The sequence below is a fragment of the Rhinatrema bivittatum genome, chromosome 9 (genome assembly GCF_901001135.1).
Source record: "Rhinatrema bivittatum chromosome 9, aRhiBiv1.1, whole genome shotgun sequence".
Classification (NCBI taxonomy): Eukaryota; Metazoa; Chordata; class Amphibia; order Gymnophiona; family Rhinatrematidae; genus Rhinatrema; species Rhinatrema bivittatum.
The window spans coordinates 213,292,356-213,310,993 of record NC_042623.1 but is presented as its reverse complement, the minus strand read 5'-3'; the positions used below and the strand labels follow the sequence as shown (position 1 = coordinate 213,310,993).

Below are 18,638 nucleotides of genomic sequence, written 5' to 3'. Positions count from 1 at the left end.
GATCTCCACCCCCCGCTGGCTGCGGCGCTGTCAAAGTAGAAGGTGACCCCCGAGAAGTTCCCGGGACTCCCCCCGAAGAAGGGGTGCTACCCTGGGGAAAAAGACCCCCCAGGGATGGGCTCAGGCACGGCCGCTTAGCTGGAGGCAGACCCCCTCCTCCCAGCAGAGTGTCCCTGCTATGTACAAAAGCCCTGTGCATCAGGACTATAAACTCCGGGGAGAAAGCAAGGACCCCAGAGAAAGGAACATCTGAATGCCCACCAAGCTGTCCAACCGGCTGGGCTCCGGCCCCAGGAAGCGGTAGGGTCGCCGAAATGTGGGCCTCTGCATCGTCATCTGAGAGGCCGACGATCGTATCCTTAAACAAAATGGCCACAGTTCCCGCGCTCTGCGGAAACGGGGCCTGCTGCTTTCTGCCCCTGCGGTCCTGAAGCCGCTCGGTCTCCCCCGGAGGTGGGCTGTCCTCCCCTCCCGAAGAACCACTGAAGCGCCAACCTTCTCAGGACAGGGAATTCCCCTGACCGCCTCCGTCTTCACAGCCCGTCTGCCGCTGCATCGCTGGAGGGAGGGAGGGGGAGGGGCAGTTCGAGCGTGCGAATCACCACAGGCAGCCGGAACGAAGTGGCTGCGGGTCCGGCCCGGTTCCCCACCCACCGACCCGAAGAGACCGTCGGGGTATGCGACTTCCCGACGGCAAGCGGCCCCGGGGAATGTGACGTCGCGGGGCCGCGGGTCAGGAGGCTCCTCACACCACAGGGGTGGGGCGGGTACACCAAAAATGAGGGCAGGAGGGGAGGGATCAGCCCCACCGATGTGCTCCCTTGGACCTAAGCGCTCTGAAACGGAGAATCCTCCGGTGACCTAGAATAACCAAACCACAAAAACAAAAAACTTACCTCCAGCCCTGTGAAAAAAAAAAAAAGACCAACGGGAGGAGGCAGGAAATGAAAAAAGAAGACAACGGCCAACAGCCTGTCAGCAAGTCACCATTAACTAGGGAAAAGGAGCAGTTCCCTAGTTGTAACTTTTAAAAAGGCTAACTTTCTAATCAAGTAATATTCTCTTAAACAGTACTTGATCCCTCAGAAAGAAATAAACCAAAAGCTTAAAACCCTAAGGCCAAATGCTGGGGACCTCAGTGTCCCCTGCTCACATCTGCTGGAGTCAGAACTATACTGAGAATTGAGACGGGGAGGCGTGGTTATATGGGACCTCCCCTGAGTTTTTGTTCTGACTCCATCTGCTGGACGGGGGACATAACCCACCGTCTGGAATGATCCTGGTACGTACAGGGAAATGGTTCATTCCCCAAAGTCTGGAATGCATGTGTCGTTTAAAAGTTCACGATCCAAGACTGCTTTTGGCCATACTGGGCTGAGAAACTACTAATCAACCTCTTTCACTTGGAGGGATTAACCCATGGGTTTACAAGTGCATGATGATGGGGATTAACTGTACTGCAGACTTCATAAACTAATTTCTGCATTCTGGTTGGAGGAGAGAGGACATGCAAGACACTGGGTCGTGTTTCTGAAATATGATCTGCAATAAAATATACAAACGCTTTCTTTACTGTGGTTTGTAAAGCAAATAAAGCCCTCTTTGCTAACTACTATGACAATTAAGGAAAAACATTCTAAGGAATAGGCCTCCATTAAGGCAGTCAGCAGTTTTCATGTTTGAAGTACAAGGACTCTAGTGTTTGCTGAAACTTTATTTAAGAGCTGTTTAAAAAAAAAAAAAAAGAGAGTGAGAAATACATCCATGAATTTCTTATCTTGCTCCAAACCAGGTGACTTAGCTACTTAAACAGATTATAGTCGATAAAAAAGAACCACCATGACGTCTAAATCATGGAAAGAAATGTGCTATCTAGTTTACAATTCAAACTTACTATGAATCCAATGGGTCACTTATGATCCAGCAGTTTAGATGCTGCTACATTAACAGAAAAGACATTTTTTGGTTTGTTCAGTTTGGAGATCACGGCTCAAAATATTGCTCCAAGGCTAGACAATGACAGTACGTACTTCTGCCTCGATTTCAGCTTGCCTCTTCTCCAGGAGCTTTGCCACAGCCATAGCTCTGTGTTTGCCAGAGCGTTTGCAGCTGACAGCCCATTCACAAAGTAGGGTTACCACAGCCTCATCATTGGGCGCAACCTGCTCAAAAGAGAAAAGTTGTGATTACCAACCCTGTACATTTACCCAACCGAAAACGGGCCCCTAATTTCAATGGCAACCATAACTAAGTGCTCACAGGCTACTGAGTGCTTCCCAGGCAGAGCACTGCAGCTTTCCTTTTGCAGTAAACATAGCTCCCTAGGTGATCAGAAAAATAGTCTGCATTTGTGCAAATGAGCATGCTCTGATTATCTATCTACTAGTTTATATTCCATTGGTTCTTCATGCATTACATGTTACCGCAACAAATGGCCTTTTGGACTATGCATTTTCAATTGTTGCAGCTTTATCATTTTTTTTTTATATATGGTACTTTCGTCCAACTCATTGGAACCAGTGCTGAGATCCTGGAGCCATAAGCCTTCATTCACAACTACCCAGAGATTCTCCACCCCCACTACCATTACAATCTCTCCTCTCCTTCATCATTGTGGTGACAGTCCTCCACTGGGGGCCAACCACAGAACTTCTTTCCCTGTACGTACCCGGATCAGTCCAGACACCTGGATTCATCTCTCCCTATCAGAAGATGGAGGCAGAGACACCGTATCTAAGCAACCGTGTCAGTTGCAGTTCGTCAGTATTTCTCTGTCTCCAGCAGATTGCAGAGGCTGCAGTTGACTAATTTTTTTCTTTTGAGCCTTCCTCCCGGGGTTTCTTTTATTATTTTAGAATCCTTAGGGTTCTTCCCTGTCCGGTTGAGGCGGCCGAGCTGGCGGTTGGTATCCTTGTGTGTGCTTGGTCTGAGCGCCCGTGAGGTGTAAATCTGGTTGTCCAGATCCCTCCCTACACCAGGCCGCTGAGGTGGCTGCAGGCTCTTTACAATACTTTTTTACAAGAATTTTTTGGCTATTTTTGCCTATTTTTCAGGGCAGGTTGTTCATTAATTAAAGCTAATTAAAAAAAAAAAAAAACTATGTTTGCACCAGCACTGCTCTACAGGCGAACGACTTCCTGCCCTTAGGTAGGAGCTTTTGGGGGACCTTTTCTTCTGTCGTGGTGAGTACCTTCAGAGAAAGGATTTTAACTTTATCTCTACCTTATGGCTCACGGCATGACATGCTGTTCATGCGGCTCTGATTCTTCCCGGCTTAATAGGTCAGGGTTATGCATTAACTGTGCCGAAGGTGGGGAGAGTTCATCTGTGGCTCCTTCTCCCATTAAACAGTGTCGAGTATCGTTGTCTTTTGGACTGGCTGCAACTTCTTTTTGACCTCACCCGGCCATCGCAGGAAGGATGGCCATTTTGGATTTTGCCGTGGCAGTTCCCGAGTCGCCAGGGATGGGGGGTGGGGGAGGGTCCTCTATCTCTGTCTCCGGTCCTTTCCGGTTTGGGGAATGGGCAGAGAGGGCCAGAAGGGGAGGAAAGCTCTGGTTTGCCTGTTTTTCAACCAGACCATGCTGGATTTGGTGCAGGGAGGCTTTTCTCCACAGACTGTGTTTTACTTCATGATGCCTACATGGCCAGACAGAAAGCGGCTTGGGGGAACTACACAGCCGCAGATTCTACCAGTCCAGCCGGAGGGTCCCAGGAGGTCTCCTATGCCCGGTAATAGGGTTCCTTCAGCACAGGGCTTGATTTTTCGTCCGCAGGGTGATGCAGCTGGGACGGTTGATCAGGAGGACGCTATCATAGCTCCTGATGGTACTGGTTCGGGGTCTGGCCAAGCTCTCCTGGTGGCTCCGGTTATTCCGGCTACCAAGGATGCGGGTCAAGGGGATGACTCGGTCTCTTTTATTCATGAGGCGGAGGATCCTAAGGTGGTCCGCCTTTTTAAAAGGGAAGAGCAGGAGGTTTTGCTTCCCTTGGCTTACCAGGTTCTTGGGGTTAAAATGCCTCAGGAGAACCAGGATTTGGACAGCGAGGACCTGGTACTAGGTACCATCCGAGATCCTCCAACTTCTTTCCCTTACCATAAGTCGGTTAGGAAGTTAGTAGAAGAGGAATGGGGGGACTCCTGATTCTGGTTTAAAGGTTGGCAGAGCCATAGGGAAACTTTACCCTCTACCAGAAAGGATTTAGAATTTTTTTCCCTCCCGAAAGTAGATGTGGCGGTGTCTGCTGTGATTAAGTGCACCACGATTCCAGTGGTGCACTTAAAAGACGTACAAGATCGTAAGATGGAGTTACACCTTAAAAGGATTTTTGAGGTGGCGTCCCTGGGTTTGCGTGCGTGCTTTGTTCAAGTTTCTTGCAGCGTACTTGTCTCAGGTGGGTACAGAAGCTCCAAGGTAATTTCTCTCAATCAGGTGTGGACGCGGATATGGCTGAGTGTGTGGAAGCAGCTATAGCTTACGGTACAGATGCCCTCTATGATGTGGTGCGTACTTCCTCCAGAGTAATGGCATCAGCTGTGGCCACCGGAAGGTTGCTTTGGCTTCACAATTGGGCGGCAGATGTTTCCTCTAAGGCACAATTGGCATCCTTGCTTTTCAAAGGATCTAGAGCAGCTGATCCAGTCTCTTGGAGACAATAAAGTCCTCAGGTTACCCAAGGATAAACCTAAGGGTAATAGTTTTTTCAATCATGGTCTCGTTTTCGGTCCAAAAGAAGATCGTGGCCTACTTGAGGTATGCCGGGACCACAGAGACAATATTTTTCGTGGGGGCAAGCATGGGGACAATCCTTTTGTGGAGCCAGAAGGTCCTTTAGGAGGTCCTCTGGTGGCGTCTTGGCAGGAGGTAAGTCTACCCATTGATGCCAGGCTAGTCCACTCCATCATTCCTATTATAGGAAGTCACTTACGGCACTTTTACGACGAGTGGGCCAAGATCACTCAGGACCAGTGAGTTTTCAATGTGATAAGAAATAGTTACATTTTAGAATTTGCTCGTCCCGTATGGGAACTTTTTCTAATTTCCCCATGCAGCTATCCGGTCAAGCGAGTGGCAGTACAACTGACTCTAGACCGGTTATGTTGGTTAAGTGTGGTAGCACCACTTCCCAGAGTGGAGCTCCGTCAGGAGAGATACTCCATTTATTTTCAGGTCCCCAAAAAGGAGGGCGCATTTCAGCCAATACTCGATTTAAAGAAAGTCAATGCAAAACTAAAGGTGCCACGCTTTAGGATGGAAATCCTCAGGTCAGTCATAGTGGCTGTATGCAAAGGAGAATTCCTGGCTTCCTTGGATATCATGGAGGCTTATCTACATATTCCCATCCATCAGGACCCTCAGCGTTTTCTCCGCTTTATGATTCTGGGTCAACATTTTCAGTTTCGGGCTCTTCAATTTGGGCTCGCCACGGCTCCGCGGACTTTCACCAAGGTGATGGTGGTGGTGGCAGCTTCCTTCAAAAGGAGGGTATTCTAGTTCACCCATATTTGGACGATTGGTTGATCAGAGCCAAGTCAGAGTCTCTATGCCGCAAGTCAGTTCATCGAGTTCTCAAAGTCCTACAGTCCCTAGGTTGGGTAGTGAATCATGACAAAAGTCAGCTATCAACAACACAAACTTTGGAGTATTTAGGAGCTCAGTTCGATACTCTTGTAGGCAGAGTCTTTCTCTCTCAAGATCGAATCTTGAAACTTCAGGCCCAGATCCACTGGTTTTTAGTGGTTGCAGGTACCCAAGGTCTGGGACTACTTACAGGTACTCGGCTCTATGGCTTCCACGCTGGTCTTGATTCCCTGGGTGTTTTCCCATATGAGACTACTACAGATGGCATTGAGGTCCCGCTGGAAGCCAGTATCGGAAGAATATCATATCCGCTTACCTCTCGAGGGTTTTCAGAGACAGTTTGTCATGGTGGCTTCAGGCTTCCAATCTCAATCAGGGAGTGGACCTCAAAGTTCCCGATTGAATGGTGGTTACTACCGATGCCAGTCTCTCTGGATGGGGAGCAGTTTGTCAGTCCCATTCGATTCAGGGATCCTGGTCCATGAGACAGTCTGCGTGGTCTATCAACCGTCTAGAGACCAGGGCAGTTCACTTGGCCTTGAAGGAGTTTTCTGCCGTTACTACTACGGAATCGTCCGGTTCGAGTTCTGTCTGACAACGCGACAACAGTAGTGAATATAAATTGGCAGGGCAGAACCAAAAGCAAGGCAGTGGGCTCTAGAGGCGCAGAGGTTGGTGCTCTGGGCAGAACGACATCTAGAGAGATTAGCGGCATTCCACATCGCAGGAACAGAGAATGTTCAGGCGGATTTCTTGAGTCGCACACACTTGGATCCAGGCGAGTGGGAACTCTCAGAGACAGCCATGGCAGTTAATTCGAGATCGTTGGGGGGTCCTATCTCACATCGACCTTATGGCAATCTCTCGGAATGCTAAGGCCTTCCGATTCTTCAGTCGCTGAAGACAGTATGGGGACAAAAGGGTTGACGCTCTGGTTCTACCATGGCCTCAGGGAGTTCTACTATATGTTTTTCCTCCGTAGCCGCTGGTGAGCAAGGATCTACATCATATAGAAAATCATTGTGGAGAGGTGATTCTGGTGGCTATGGAGTGGCCTCGGCATCCGTGGTTTGCGGATCTGGTCAACCTGGTGGTGGACTGCCCACTTCGCTTCGGCCACCTGATGCTTCTTCTTCGACAGGGTCCTATATTGTTCGACCAGGCTGCTCGCTTTTGTCTAGCGGCATGGCTTTTGAGAGGAGACGTTTGAAAAGGAAAGGTTACCTGGACTCGGTAGTCATCATATTGTTACAGTCTAGAAGGAAGTCTACTAACCTCTCTTATATTCGGGTATGAAGATTTTTGAGTCCTGGTGTTCCGTCAGGGGAATTCGCCCCTTAGGGTCTTAATTCCTGAAATATTATCTTTCTTACAGGACGGCTTCACCAAAGGCTTATCTCTTAGTTTTCTTAAAGTGCAGGTAGCATCACTGGGCTCTCTCCGTGACAAAACTGAAGGTTCCTCTATTTCGTCTCATCCGGACATGGTTCGTTTTCTTAGCGGTATGATGAATCTTCGTCCTCTAGTTCGGAAATCTTGTCCGTCCTGGAACCTTAATCTAGTTCTTAGAACTCTGTGTGAACCTCCCTTCGAGCCGCTCCGAAGGGCTACGTTAAAGGATTTGACACTTAAGGTAATTTTTCTTGTCGCCTTTTGTTTGGCTAGAAGAATTTCTGAATTACAGGCGTTATCTTGTCGAGATCCTTTCCTTCAGATTTCAGAATCTGGAGTTTTTGGGTTTTTTGTTTTTTTTTTTTTTACGGACGGTACCTTCCTTTTTACCAAAGGTGGTTTCAGTGTTCCATGTCAATCAGTCAGTGGAACTTCCGGCTTTTCATAACTTACCGGCATCAGATCCTAATGCGAGGGAGCTCAAATGTCTAGATGTTCGGAAAGCTTTATTGCTTTACCTCGAGATTACCAATGACTTTAGGAGGTCCGATCACCTCTTCATGCTGTGGAGTAGTCCTAACAGAGGCTCCAAGGCTTCTAAATCCTCAATTGCACAATGGTTGAAGGAGGCTATTTCTTCCACGTATATTACACGGGGTCGTCCAGTTCCAGAAGGCTTGTGTGCTCACTTCACACATTCGCAAGCGGCCTCGTGGGCGGAATCTCAACTTGTTTCCCCACAGGAAATTTGCAGTTACTAATTTTCATTCTTGTAGTACCAGAGCCCGCCCAATTAGAAGGGGGTTATATTAAGGGGAGAGTCATCCGCTTAGCTGTAAGATTGTTCTCTGTTGCATTCCATGTTCTTGTTAATTGTTTAATGGTTCCATATTTTTTGCTATTATCTGCTTTGTTATAGATATATACTGATGAACTGCAGCTGGCATGGTTGCTTAGATACGGTGTCAGCGAGGTTTTTCTCTCTGTCTCCATCTGCTGATAGGGGGAGATGAACCCAGGTTTCTGGACTGATCCGTGGTAATATAGGAACAAAAATTAGCAAGTAAGAACCAATTTTCCTTTAATCATGGGCCTTTAATCCAGCCACTAGATGTCATTCTTTAGCAATGACCACAACTCCCTACATACCCCAGCCCACTCCCCAGGACTATGAATGCAGCCTCTGCAGCATCCCTAGAGTGGAAGACCTAACTCGGAGATCAAACTAAGAGGATACCTTCTGCATGGCAGTGCACAGCACCTGCCACCTGAGCAATCAGGCCAGCACTAGGTCTCTATTATCTTATGATACAGGCTCATGAAATTCTTTCCCCATCCACAGTGCACAAGTACTGGAGTGGAGTAGCAACCTAGTGGTTAGAGCAGCATTCTACGAACCAGGAGACCAGGGTTTGAGTCCCACCCCTGCCATTGATGTAGAGAGCACTGCTGGAGCTGCAAAGTGACGTATCAAGCCTAATTGGTTAGGGGTAGTAACCGCCGTAATAAGCAAGCTACTCCCATGCTTATTTGTTTGCCCAGCCTGTGCAATTTAGTCCTTGTTAGTTGTTGTCTGAATATAAATCCTCTTCTCTTCATTCCCCCCTGCCGTTGAAGCAGTGAGCTGCGCTGTATATGTATTCAAAGTGATCAGGTTTGATTGGTTCAGGGTAGTAACCGCAACAAGCAAGCTATTCCCACACTTATTTGTGAATGCAGATCCTTTTTACCACATTTCCTCTTGCCGTTGAAGCATAAAGCAATGTTGGAGTCGCATTAACCGTATGTTTATTGAATAAGGGTAGTAGCCATCATTTCCACAAGCCACCCCCATGCCACTTCTCTTCATTTCGAACCAAAGTTCTTCTTCAGAGTGCGGTCTTGTAATCAAGGTATCATAGCGCCAAACCAGCGGACCCAAAACAAGCCCTGCACTTAGGAAGGAAATTCTTTTTTTCCTTACAAGTTAATTTTGCTTTTCTGGACAAAGGTATGCAGAATGGTGAATCAGTTGCCTACACAACAAGGTATTTCAGCCTGCTAGTCAACAAATATAAATGTGCTGCAGCATTCACAGCCCCTGCATGGGGGTTGGGGGGGTGGGATCGTGGTCATTTATAAGGGCAAAATTCAACAGCCCGGGATTTACAGCCCTTGACACCAGGTTCTGGACGGAGCCCTGGTGCATGGCTCCTGGCCTTAAGGTTGTTCCTGCTATGTAGGAATGCGGGTTAGAGTGCATTTAAAAAACGATCAATGATTTATGCAAACTAAAAGCAGGGTAAACGTACGTACTGGCGTAGTAAAATATCCAGATCTCTGCCACTTATTAGTAGCTCATTTTCAGTCTGACAGAAAGGTTTTAAAGTGCACTGCTGGATGCAGAGTAGACCATATTTATTTACATTAAGCACTTTAATGTTTAATGTTGGCTGAAATGGAGGAACTCAAGTTTCTGATTTCAAAATGTTTATCAAAACAAGACCAAGAACATAAGACCCTCCAAGATGAAAAGAGAACAAAGTCAGCTCCGAAAATCTTCCAAGAAAAACATTCAGGAGATGCAGCAGAGATAAATGACATTAATGATAACTCCGACAGTTTTCTCCCGCCAGCTGCACGTTGTTTCCCGTTATAAACAGTGGCATTTCCTGTAAAGACTTCTGCACTCTGGAACATCTTCTTCTAAAGAGGAGGAAAGCTATTTCTGGCAAAAGTCAGTGGGGTTTTTTTTTTCTCTCTCCCCAAGTCAAAGCCATTTCTGCAGAAAACAGCTTGCTTTCCTCCTGAATTCACTAGAAAGTGTATACAGCTGAATAATACAATAAGCAGCCAATAAAAGCAAAAGCTTCCAAAGAAATCCAACAAGCCACAAGGAATCAGCAGAACGCCCACTGCGTGGAGAATAACGCTAAGAAAAGTAGGCAGCTCGGCAATGCTACAATGAAGGAAATGGCAAGAAAGTTAAGAGTTCGAACCACATTTCAAAGGAGGAGGGAGAAGTTTGGTGAAATGCTGGTGAACCAAAGACTGAGCGATTGTGTCGGAACAGTGCCTCATGCATTAGTGGCTCTGTTCGATAAGATGCTGATCTAAAGACAAAAAAAAGAAAGATTGGCAGTCAAATTACGTCACTGTAGCGTCAACGGCACAGAGCATCACCAGCATAGAGGCCAGACAACCCTACACATGTGACTTTTAGACAGAGGAGAAAGAAATCCGAAGAAATAATTTCAGTCTGGGGAGAACGTAAACTCATTTCCCAGGATACAAATACCTCCCATGGGTCCGGTTACTTCGCAGCTGATTAAAAGAACCAGTCTTGAAGCAAACAGGAAATGAAGTGTCAACACAGAATCCTGCAAGCAATTAGACTGGTTATTTCATTACAAGACCTTTCATTTCCCCTAATTATATTTTCTATTTCCTCTTTGAAGGAGAGACATGTAGAACTCTAGAAGAGTTCTGGTTCCTTCACTGAACCCATATAAGAATTTCCCAAATACACCAATGCATGTGTGCTTTGGAGTCCACATACATCCAACAGAGGAGGCCGATCTGGTCTTGAAATTTCACCCATGCCAGTCTAATTGGATAAATCTTGCACATAAAATAAATCCTTTTTTTTCACAGGAACATCACAGCTGCTGAAACTTTGCAGTGGTGAGAATGGAGGAAAAGTGGAAATCTATGTTTTCCACCTTCAAGTAAGGATTTATCATAAAATAAAGTATGCATACACTAACTGTAGCAGTTCCCTCTGCTTTTAAGCTTCCTCTAGCCAGATAATTCCCACAATCTAATTCTTAAGTTGGTAAAATATTTATTTAAAAATGTATTATAACTTACAAAAAAATCTATACATCAAAGGATGCTATTACAGTAAGACATCAACTTTGTTATTAACAAAATGAAATCTCGTGCTTCATTTTACTATACGAGCTCATATGGTTTAACAGCAGTGAGATAGATAGGCTCCTCATGTTATCTGCACAGGTCAGAAATGCCACGCACATTTGAAACATTTTTTTATGGCAGGGAAAATATCCCCCATATCAGAAAAGCCTATAAATCTAGAATACTTTATTATTATTTCACCTAAAAGATGGTGTAGAGCAGTAGCTCTCAACCTTTTTCCCATCGTGACACACCTGACAGACCACGCTCACATCTGTGACACACTGCTCATTACAATTCATGGCGGAAATAAAAAATAAAGGCCCAGTATTATTTTTATTGTTAAGAATGACACAAGGGAAAGATAAAGCAAATGTTGCTTACCTGTAACAGGTGTTCTCACAGGACAGCAGGATGTTAGTCCTCACATATTGGTGACATCATCAGGATGGAGCCCAATCTCAGAAAACTTCTGTCAAAGTTTCCAGAACTTTGACTGGCCCCTACTGGGAATGCCCAGCATGGCACTAACCCTGCAACCAGCAGGGATCCCCCTTCAGTCTTATTTGAAAGCTACAGGCAGTGCCGAAAAATAAAATAACAAAACGTTATGAACCCAACACCGCGGGGCGCCAGGCGGGTTTCGTGAGGACTAACATCCTGCTGTCCTGTGAGAACACCTGTTACAGGTAAGCAACATTTGCTTTCTCACAGGACAAGCAGGATGGTAGTCCTCACATATGGTGAGTCCGAGATGAGGATGTTTGAACTTGCACCAAATGTACCCAGAGGTGTGCAACAGGCACAACAACTGGGGCGGAATTTGGTAGAGGGCATCCTGAACCCCACCGGGCAGGCAGAAGGGTGTTGGTACGTCACGATGTAAACAGGTTACGAAGGACAGACTGGCCGAAGATGGTATCCTATCTTCCGGCTTTGTCCAAGCAATAGTGGGCTGCAAAGGTGTGGAGGGAACTCCAGGTAGCAGCCCTGCAAATGTCAGGAAGCGGCACCGATCATAGGTGTGCTACTGAAGTTGCCATGGCCCTCACAGAGTGTGCTTTAACACGGTCTTGGAATGGAATGCCCACTTGCTGAGAGCAGAAGGATATGGAGTCCGACAACCAGGAGAAGAGAGTCTACTTACCCACAGGCTTCCCTAACTTGTTAGGGTGGAAAGAGACTAACAATTGAGTGCTTTCCCTGTGGGCAGCTGTATGGTCTATGTAAAATGCTAGAGCCCGTTTACAGTCAAGGGTATGCAGAGCCTATTCTGCTGGGTTGGCATGGGGCCTGGGAAAAAAGGTAGGTAGTATGATGGATTGATTAAGATGAAAATCCAAAACTACCTTAGGTAAGAATTTAGGGTGAGTGTGGAGTACCGCCCAGTCCTGCAGAAGTTTAGTGTAAGGCGGATAGGTAACTAGAGCCTAAAATTCACTAACTCTGTGAGCTGAAGTGATAGCCAAAAGGAAAATCACTTTCCATGTGAGATATCGAAGGTCACAGGAGTGAAGAGGCTCGAATGGTGGTTTCATGAGCCGACCCAAAACCAGATTAAGGTCCCAAGAAGGGGCCGGAGGACGTAGTGGAGGTTTGATATGGAGCAAGCCCTTCAAAAAGCGTGTTACAAGGGGTTGTACTGATATAGGGACATCCCCGACACCTTTATGGAAGGCGGCTACCGCACTGACATGAATTCTGATGGAAGAAGTCTTTAGACCTGACTCAGATAGATGCCAGAGATAGTCCAGAAACTTCGGGATTTGACAGGAAAAGGGGTCAAGGGACTGAGAAGAGCACCATGACGTGAACCTTTTCCATTTGTAAGAGTAAGATTTTCTCATGGAAGGCTTCCGTGAAGCAATCAAGACACAGGAAACTGGTTCAGAAAGATTAAGTGGTTGAAGGATTAACCTTTCAACATCCATGCCGTCAGGGATAAGGCGTGAAGATTGGGATGGCGTAGGCTCCCGTCGTTCTGAGTGATCAGAAGCGGGTCCTTTCCCAAGGGAATATGCCTGCGGATGGAGAGATCCTGAAGTATTGGAAACCACACTTTGCATGGCCAGTGAGGTACTATCAGGATCATGGTTCCCTTGTCCTGACGTAACTTCACGAGAGTTTTTGAGAGAAGAGGAAGTGGAGGGAATGCATAGAGCAGACCGGTTGCCCACGAGAGGGAGAATGCATCTCTGGGTCGAGAGGGTTTGCTGCGAATAAGAGAGCAGTAGTTTTCCACTTTGCGGTTTTGTGGGGACGCAAAGAGGTCTATTCGAGGATATCCCCATTGTTGAAAAATGGAGTTCGCTACTGAGGGGTTGAGCGACCACTTGTGCGGTTGAAAGACGCGACTCAGCTTGTCTGCCAGCTCATTGTCCACTCCCAGCAACCAGGTGGCCCTGAGGTACATTGAATGGGAGAGTGCTTCCTCCCAAATCTGCGCAGCTTCCTGACACAGAAGGAAGGAGCCTGTGCCTCCCTGCTTGTTGATGTACCACATTGCCACCTGGTTGTCCATCTGAATCAGGATGACTTGATTTGAGAGGCGATCCTGAAAAGCTCGAAGTTCCAGGAAATTTATTTGGTGTTTGGCTTCCTCGGGAGACCAAGATCCTTGTGTCTGCAGATCGGTCACATGGGCTCCCCAACCGAGGTTGGAAGCGTCGGTGGTGAGAATGATTTGAGGATTTGGAACCTGGAAGGGCAATCCCTGGAGGAGATTGGTCTGATTTTTCCACCAGGCGAGAGACAGACGGAGTGAGTCTGTGACGTGGACAATGGCCGACAGAGGCTGAATAGCTTGAGTCCATTGAGACCTCAGAGTCCAGTGCATGAGTTTCATGGCCAAGCGGGCCATTGGTGTGACATGGACTGAGGACGCCATGTGTCCCAGGAGGATGAGAAATTGGCGTGCAGTCTCAGAGTGCTGAGACTGCAGCTGGTGAGCAAGAGATACAAGAGTCAGTGCTCGTTGTCGAGGCAGGAAAGCCTTTGCCTGTAAGCTGTCCAAGTCTGCCCCAATGAACGACAAGGTTTGAGATGGGACCAAGTAGGATTTGTCGTAATTGATGAGAAAGCCTAACGAAATTAGAGTGTGTAAGGTTAGATTGAGGGATGACAGAGCAGCTTGCTGAGTGTGAGCCCTGATTAACCAGTCGTTTAAATAGGGCTAGACGTGAACACCTTGTGTCCTGTGGAAGGCTGAGACGACTACGAGGCATTTTGTAAAGACTCGTGGTGCAGACGCTAGGCCGAATGGAAGCACTCGGTATTGATAGTGCTTGGGGCCTACTAGGAACCTCAGATACTTGCGATGAGATGGACTTATCGCAATATGGACACCCATATTGCGATAAGTCCAGGAGGTCCAGAGAGCGCCCAGGAGGTCCAGAGAGCAGAGTCAGTCTCCTCTTTATAGAAGAGGTAGAAGTGATCCCAAGGCGACCATCTTGAACTTTTCTCGCTGGAGGTACTTGTTGAGGGCCTGTAGGTCCAGAATAGGACGGATACCTCCCGATTTTTTGGGGATTAGGAAATACCGGGAATAGAACCATAGGCCTTGCTGAGAGTATGGAACGGGTTCTATTGCTCTTGACTGGAGAAGGAGGGAAACCTCTTGATCCAGAAGAATGGAGTGTTCGGATGTTCTCCACGTCTGTAGAGGTGGGGAGTCTGGTGGCAGGGCGAGAAAGTTCAGATGATAACCCTGAGCAATGATTGCCAATACCCATTGGTCGGATGTGATTGAATGCCACATGTTGTGGAAGTGGCACAATCGACCTCCCACTGGTATGTGCAACAGAGGAATCTGGCTGCTGCTCTCTAGGTGGAAGTCAAAAACCTGAAGCAGGTCCTGGTTGAGGAGCTGCTTGTGGTTTTTGTTTACGGGCTTGATGAGACTGCGGTTTTTGATAAGATCTCGTGGCATGGGATCTGGTTGGTGGCACGTAAGACTTCTTCGGGCTGAAGAATGACTTCTTATTTATTTATTTAAAATGTTTGTATACCGACATTCGTTAAGCAAACATCACATCGGTTTCCATGTAACATGAACTGGCCAACAGGGCTTTACAATGAAACTGATAAGGGAACTGGGTAGTGGGAAGAAAAGGGGAAAAAAACAGATGGAAAATCCTGTACAAATATATAAGCGTAATAACATGGTTAAATATAAGCAATGAAAAATTAGATACAAGTATTATATACTTGTGTATGATGAGAAATTATATACAAGTAAATTATTTACAATAAAAATTCTGGGAAGGAGTTTGGGGGGGAAATGAGGAATCGGTGGTATGCTTGGGGGGGGCGAGGGGGGGAGATTAGGTAGTATGCTTAAGGGCGAGGAGAGGGGCGGGGAAGGGGTGTGGGAAAAAGGAGTAACAAGCTGGGGGGTTCATGTGTAGGCTCGTGTGAAAAGCCAAGTCTTGAGATTTTGTCTAAATTTTTTGGCGCAGGTCTCATGGCGTAGGTGTGTGGGAATAGAGTTCCATAGGGAGGGTCCAGCTAGGGATAGCGCATGTTGTTTCGTGGTTGTTAGGTGGTAAAATTTGGGAGATGGTGTGTGAATATTTGCTGTATAGGGTGTTCTAGCAGGTCTGGAGGAGAAATGGATGTGTAAACTGTCTGAGAACCAGAGCATGTCAGGATTGTGGACGGCTTTGTGTATGAGGGTGAGAGTTTTAAACTGGATTCTGGCAGTGATGGGAAGCCAATGAAGTTGTTTGAGGACAGGTGTGATGTGTTCTTTTCTACGGGAGCCGGTTAATATACGTGCAGCTGCATTTTGAAGTAGCTGAAGGGGGGCAAGGCTGTTTTTTCGGGAGACCTAGGAGCAAAGCGTTTGAGTAGTCTATTTTGGATAATATAAGGGCTTGTACGACGGTTCTAAAGTCATTAAAATGCAGGAGGGGTTTAAGTTTTTTGAGAGTGTGTAGTTTGTAGTAACAGTCTTTGATGGTGGAGGAGATAAATTTCTGAAGGCTGAATTGAGGGTCAAGTGTGACACCTAGGTCTCTTACAGTTTGGGAGAATGTAGGGAGAGAGGGGGATGAATTGGTTGCAAGTGTAGGTAAGGAATTGATGGATTGGGGGGAGATGATCATGAGTTCAGTTTTGTTGGGGTTTAGGGATAGGTTGAGCTGAGTGAGGAGACAGTTGATGGATGTGAGGGCGCTATCCCATCTTTTTAGGGCGTTGGAGATGGAATCGGAAATCGGTATAAGAACCTGTACGTCATCTGCGTAGACAAAGTGTGGAAGACTGAGATTTGAAAGCAGCTGGCAAAGGGGGAGGAGGTACATGTTAAATAGAGTGGATGATAAAGAGGAGCCTTGAGGTACGCCCCTTGTGATGTCGATTGGTTCGGATTCATGGTTTTCTATTTTTACCTTGAATTGTCTGTCACTTATGTATGATATGAACCAGCGTAGTGGAGTCCCAGAGATGCCAATGTCAGCTAGCCTGTCAAGTAGAATAGTATGGTTGATAGTATCGAAAGCTGCTGAGATGTCTAATAGAGCTAGGATGAATGTGTGACCTTGGTCAAAGCCTCTGATGACGAAGTCAGAGAGGGAGAGAAGAAGGGTTTCAGTGCTGAAACGCTTTCTAAAGCCGTGTTGTGATGGATATAGTATTTGGTGTTGGTCTAAGTAGTTTGAGAGTTGGGTATTAACAGTGTTTTCAAGGATTTTGGCGACGAATGGAAGGTTGGAGATAGGGCGGTAGTTGGACAGGCCGGAAGGGTCGTTTAGGTTTCTTAAGAATAGGTTTGACAACGGCTAATTTAAGTTGTGTAGGAACATCCCCAGTGGCAATGGAAGTGTTGATGATATCAGCTAGATGTAGGGAAATGCTGTCAGGGATGGTCAAGAGCATTTTGGAGGGGATCAAATCATAGGGATGGGTAGAGGGGCACATTTTCTTAAGTATAGCAGAGATTTCAGTGGGGGAAGTGTTTTCGAATGTGTCCATTTTGAAGTCAGTGACTTTTGGAGTAGAATTGGTCTGTGGGGGAACTTGGGGAAAGCGGGCGGCGATAGTGGCGACCTTGTTGTGGAAATATTGGGCGAGTTGGTAGCATTTGGTGTTAGGGTCCTTGCATGGTGAAGTCGTTGGGTATGTCTTGGTGAGGTTTGAGATGAGAGAAAACAGGGCTCTCGGGTTGATTTGAAAGTCATGAATTTTGGAGGCGTAGTGGTCACGTTTGGCTTTGAGGGTGTTAGTCCTTTCTGAAGGGCTGTTTTGAGGAGAAGTCGGAAGGCATCAAAGAGAGCTGTCTTAGAGTCTCATGATGGTCCTTTAATTCTGCCACCGTCCGTTGAATCTGTTCGCCAAACAGATTATCTCCGACACAAGGGAGGTCGGATAACCGGTCTTGTACCTCTGGGCGAAGGTCAGAAGACTTGACCCAGGCCCACAGAAATAGCAGCTGCAGACACTCTGGTAGAAGTGTCAAAAATGTCATAAGATGTTCTAATCTCATGCTTGCCTGCCTCAAAACCCTTGTTTACTAGGGTTTGTAATTGTTCTTGAAATTGCTGAGGCAGGGAGTCTGAAAAGTCTTGTATCTGCTTAACAATGACCCTGTTATATTGGGTCATATAAAGCTGATAGGCGGCAATTCGGGAGATGAGCATGGCCCCTTGGAATACTCGGCAACCAATGGTATCTAGGAACTTCTGTTCCTTTCCAGGAGGAACAGACGAGTGAGGCTTTGACTTCTTCGCCCTCTTTTTGTGCAGACTCTACCACGACTGAGTGGTGATCAAGCTGTGATTTTTGAAAACCTGGGGCTGACTGCACCAAATAGGTAGTGTCAGCTTTCCTGTGTACTGGAGCAATTGATCCAGGATGTTCCCAGTTCTTCTTGAGGAGATCGAGAAGGACCTGATGGATGGGAATAGAGGTAAATACCTTGGGAGCATCCAGGAATTTGAGCAACTCCATCATCTGGTGCCTATCATCCTGTTCAGACTGTAATTAGCAGGGAACCAATTCAGACATTTCCTTCACAAAGTTTATAAAGGAGAGGTCCTCTGGAGGAGAACACTTCCTACTCTCAGTGGGTGAAGGTGGAGAAGGTAAATCATCTGTGTCTGTTGAGGTATCATCACCCCAGGTATCATAACAATCAGCCCCATCCCTTTAGGAACTAGAAGGGGACAGGGTGGTTGGATACCTGAAGGTCCCGGTCTAGGCTCCGAAGGAATCGGAGGAATTATCAGAGGCACCGATGATTGCATCGAAGGCACCGGTGCGGGCATCGAGGACATCGATGGATGACTCTGTGGCACCGACCGACGTATCGGCACCAATGGATGGGTTGGTGGCGAGGGATGTATTGGCATCGATGGCTGAGGCAGAACTCCCGATGGAGGGATGCGGAACAGTGTTTCTGCTCCCGATGATGCTGTCAGTGGGGAGGGCATTGGAGCCATCAGAGATCCGGGATCCATCGTTGGAAAAGCGGCCATAAGCGCTTCCATCCTGGATAGCAGCGGTGCCAGCGCTGCTGGAATCGGGTCGATGATCGGTTCCACAGGCGGTGCTGGTGTCGGAGGAACCTGAAGATGTTGCATCGCCTTGTCGATGGCCTCATGAACCATCCAGTCCAGTTCTTCTCGGAGACCTGGAGCAAGCAGCCCAGGCTCTGGAACAGAAGAGGAGGCAGAGGCATAGCCGGAGGGACCACCGTTAAAGGCGGAGTCACGGCTCCCGATCCCAGATCAGGTGAGGGTTGCCTCAGTGACCCAGTCGCAGGAA

The 18,638-nt window shown here is 47.1% G+C and overlaps 1 protein-coding gene across 1 annotated transcript in view; it reads right to left on the bottom strand.

Annotated features, from left to right (window-relative positions):
• The window catches only part of MED12L (mediator complex subunit 12L), a 764,678-nt gene that overhangs the window by 598,928 nt on the left and 147,112 nt on the right, over window positions 1-18,638 (bottom strand). Inside the window, exon 12 of the mRNA XM_029616044.1 lies at window positions 2,031-2,162. Within this exon, the coding sequence (XP_029471904.1) occupies window positions 2,031-2,162 (132 nt within the window). The remainder of the gene's footprint in view (window positions 1-2,030; window positions 2,163-18,638) is intronic.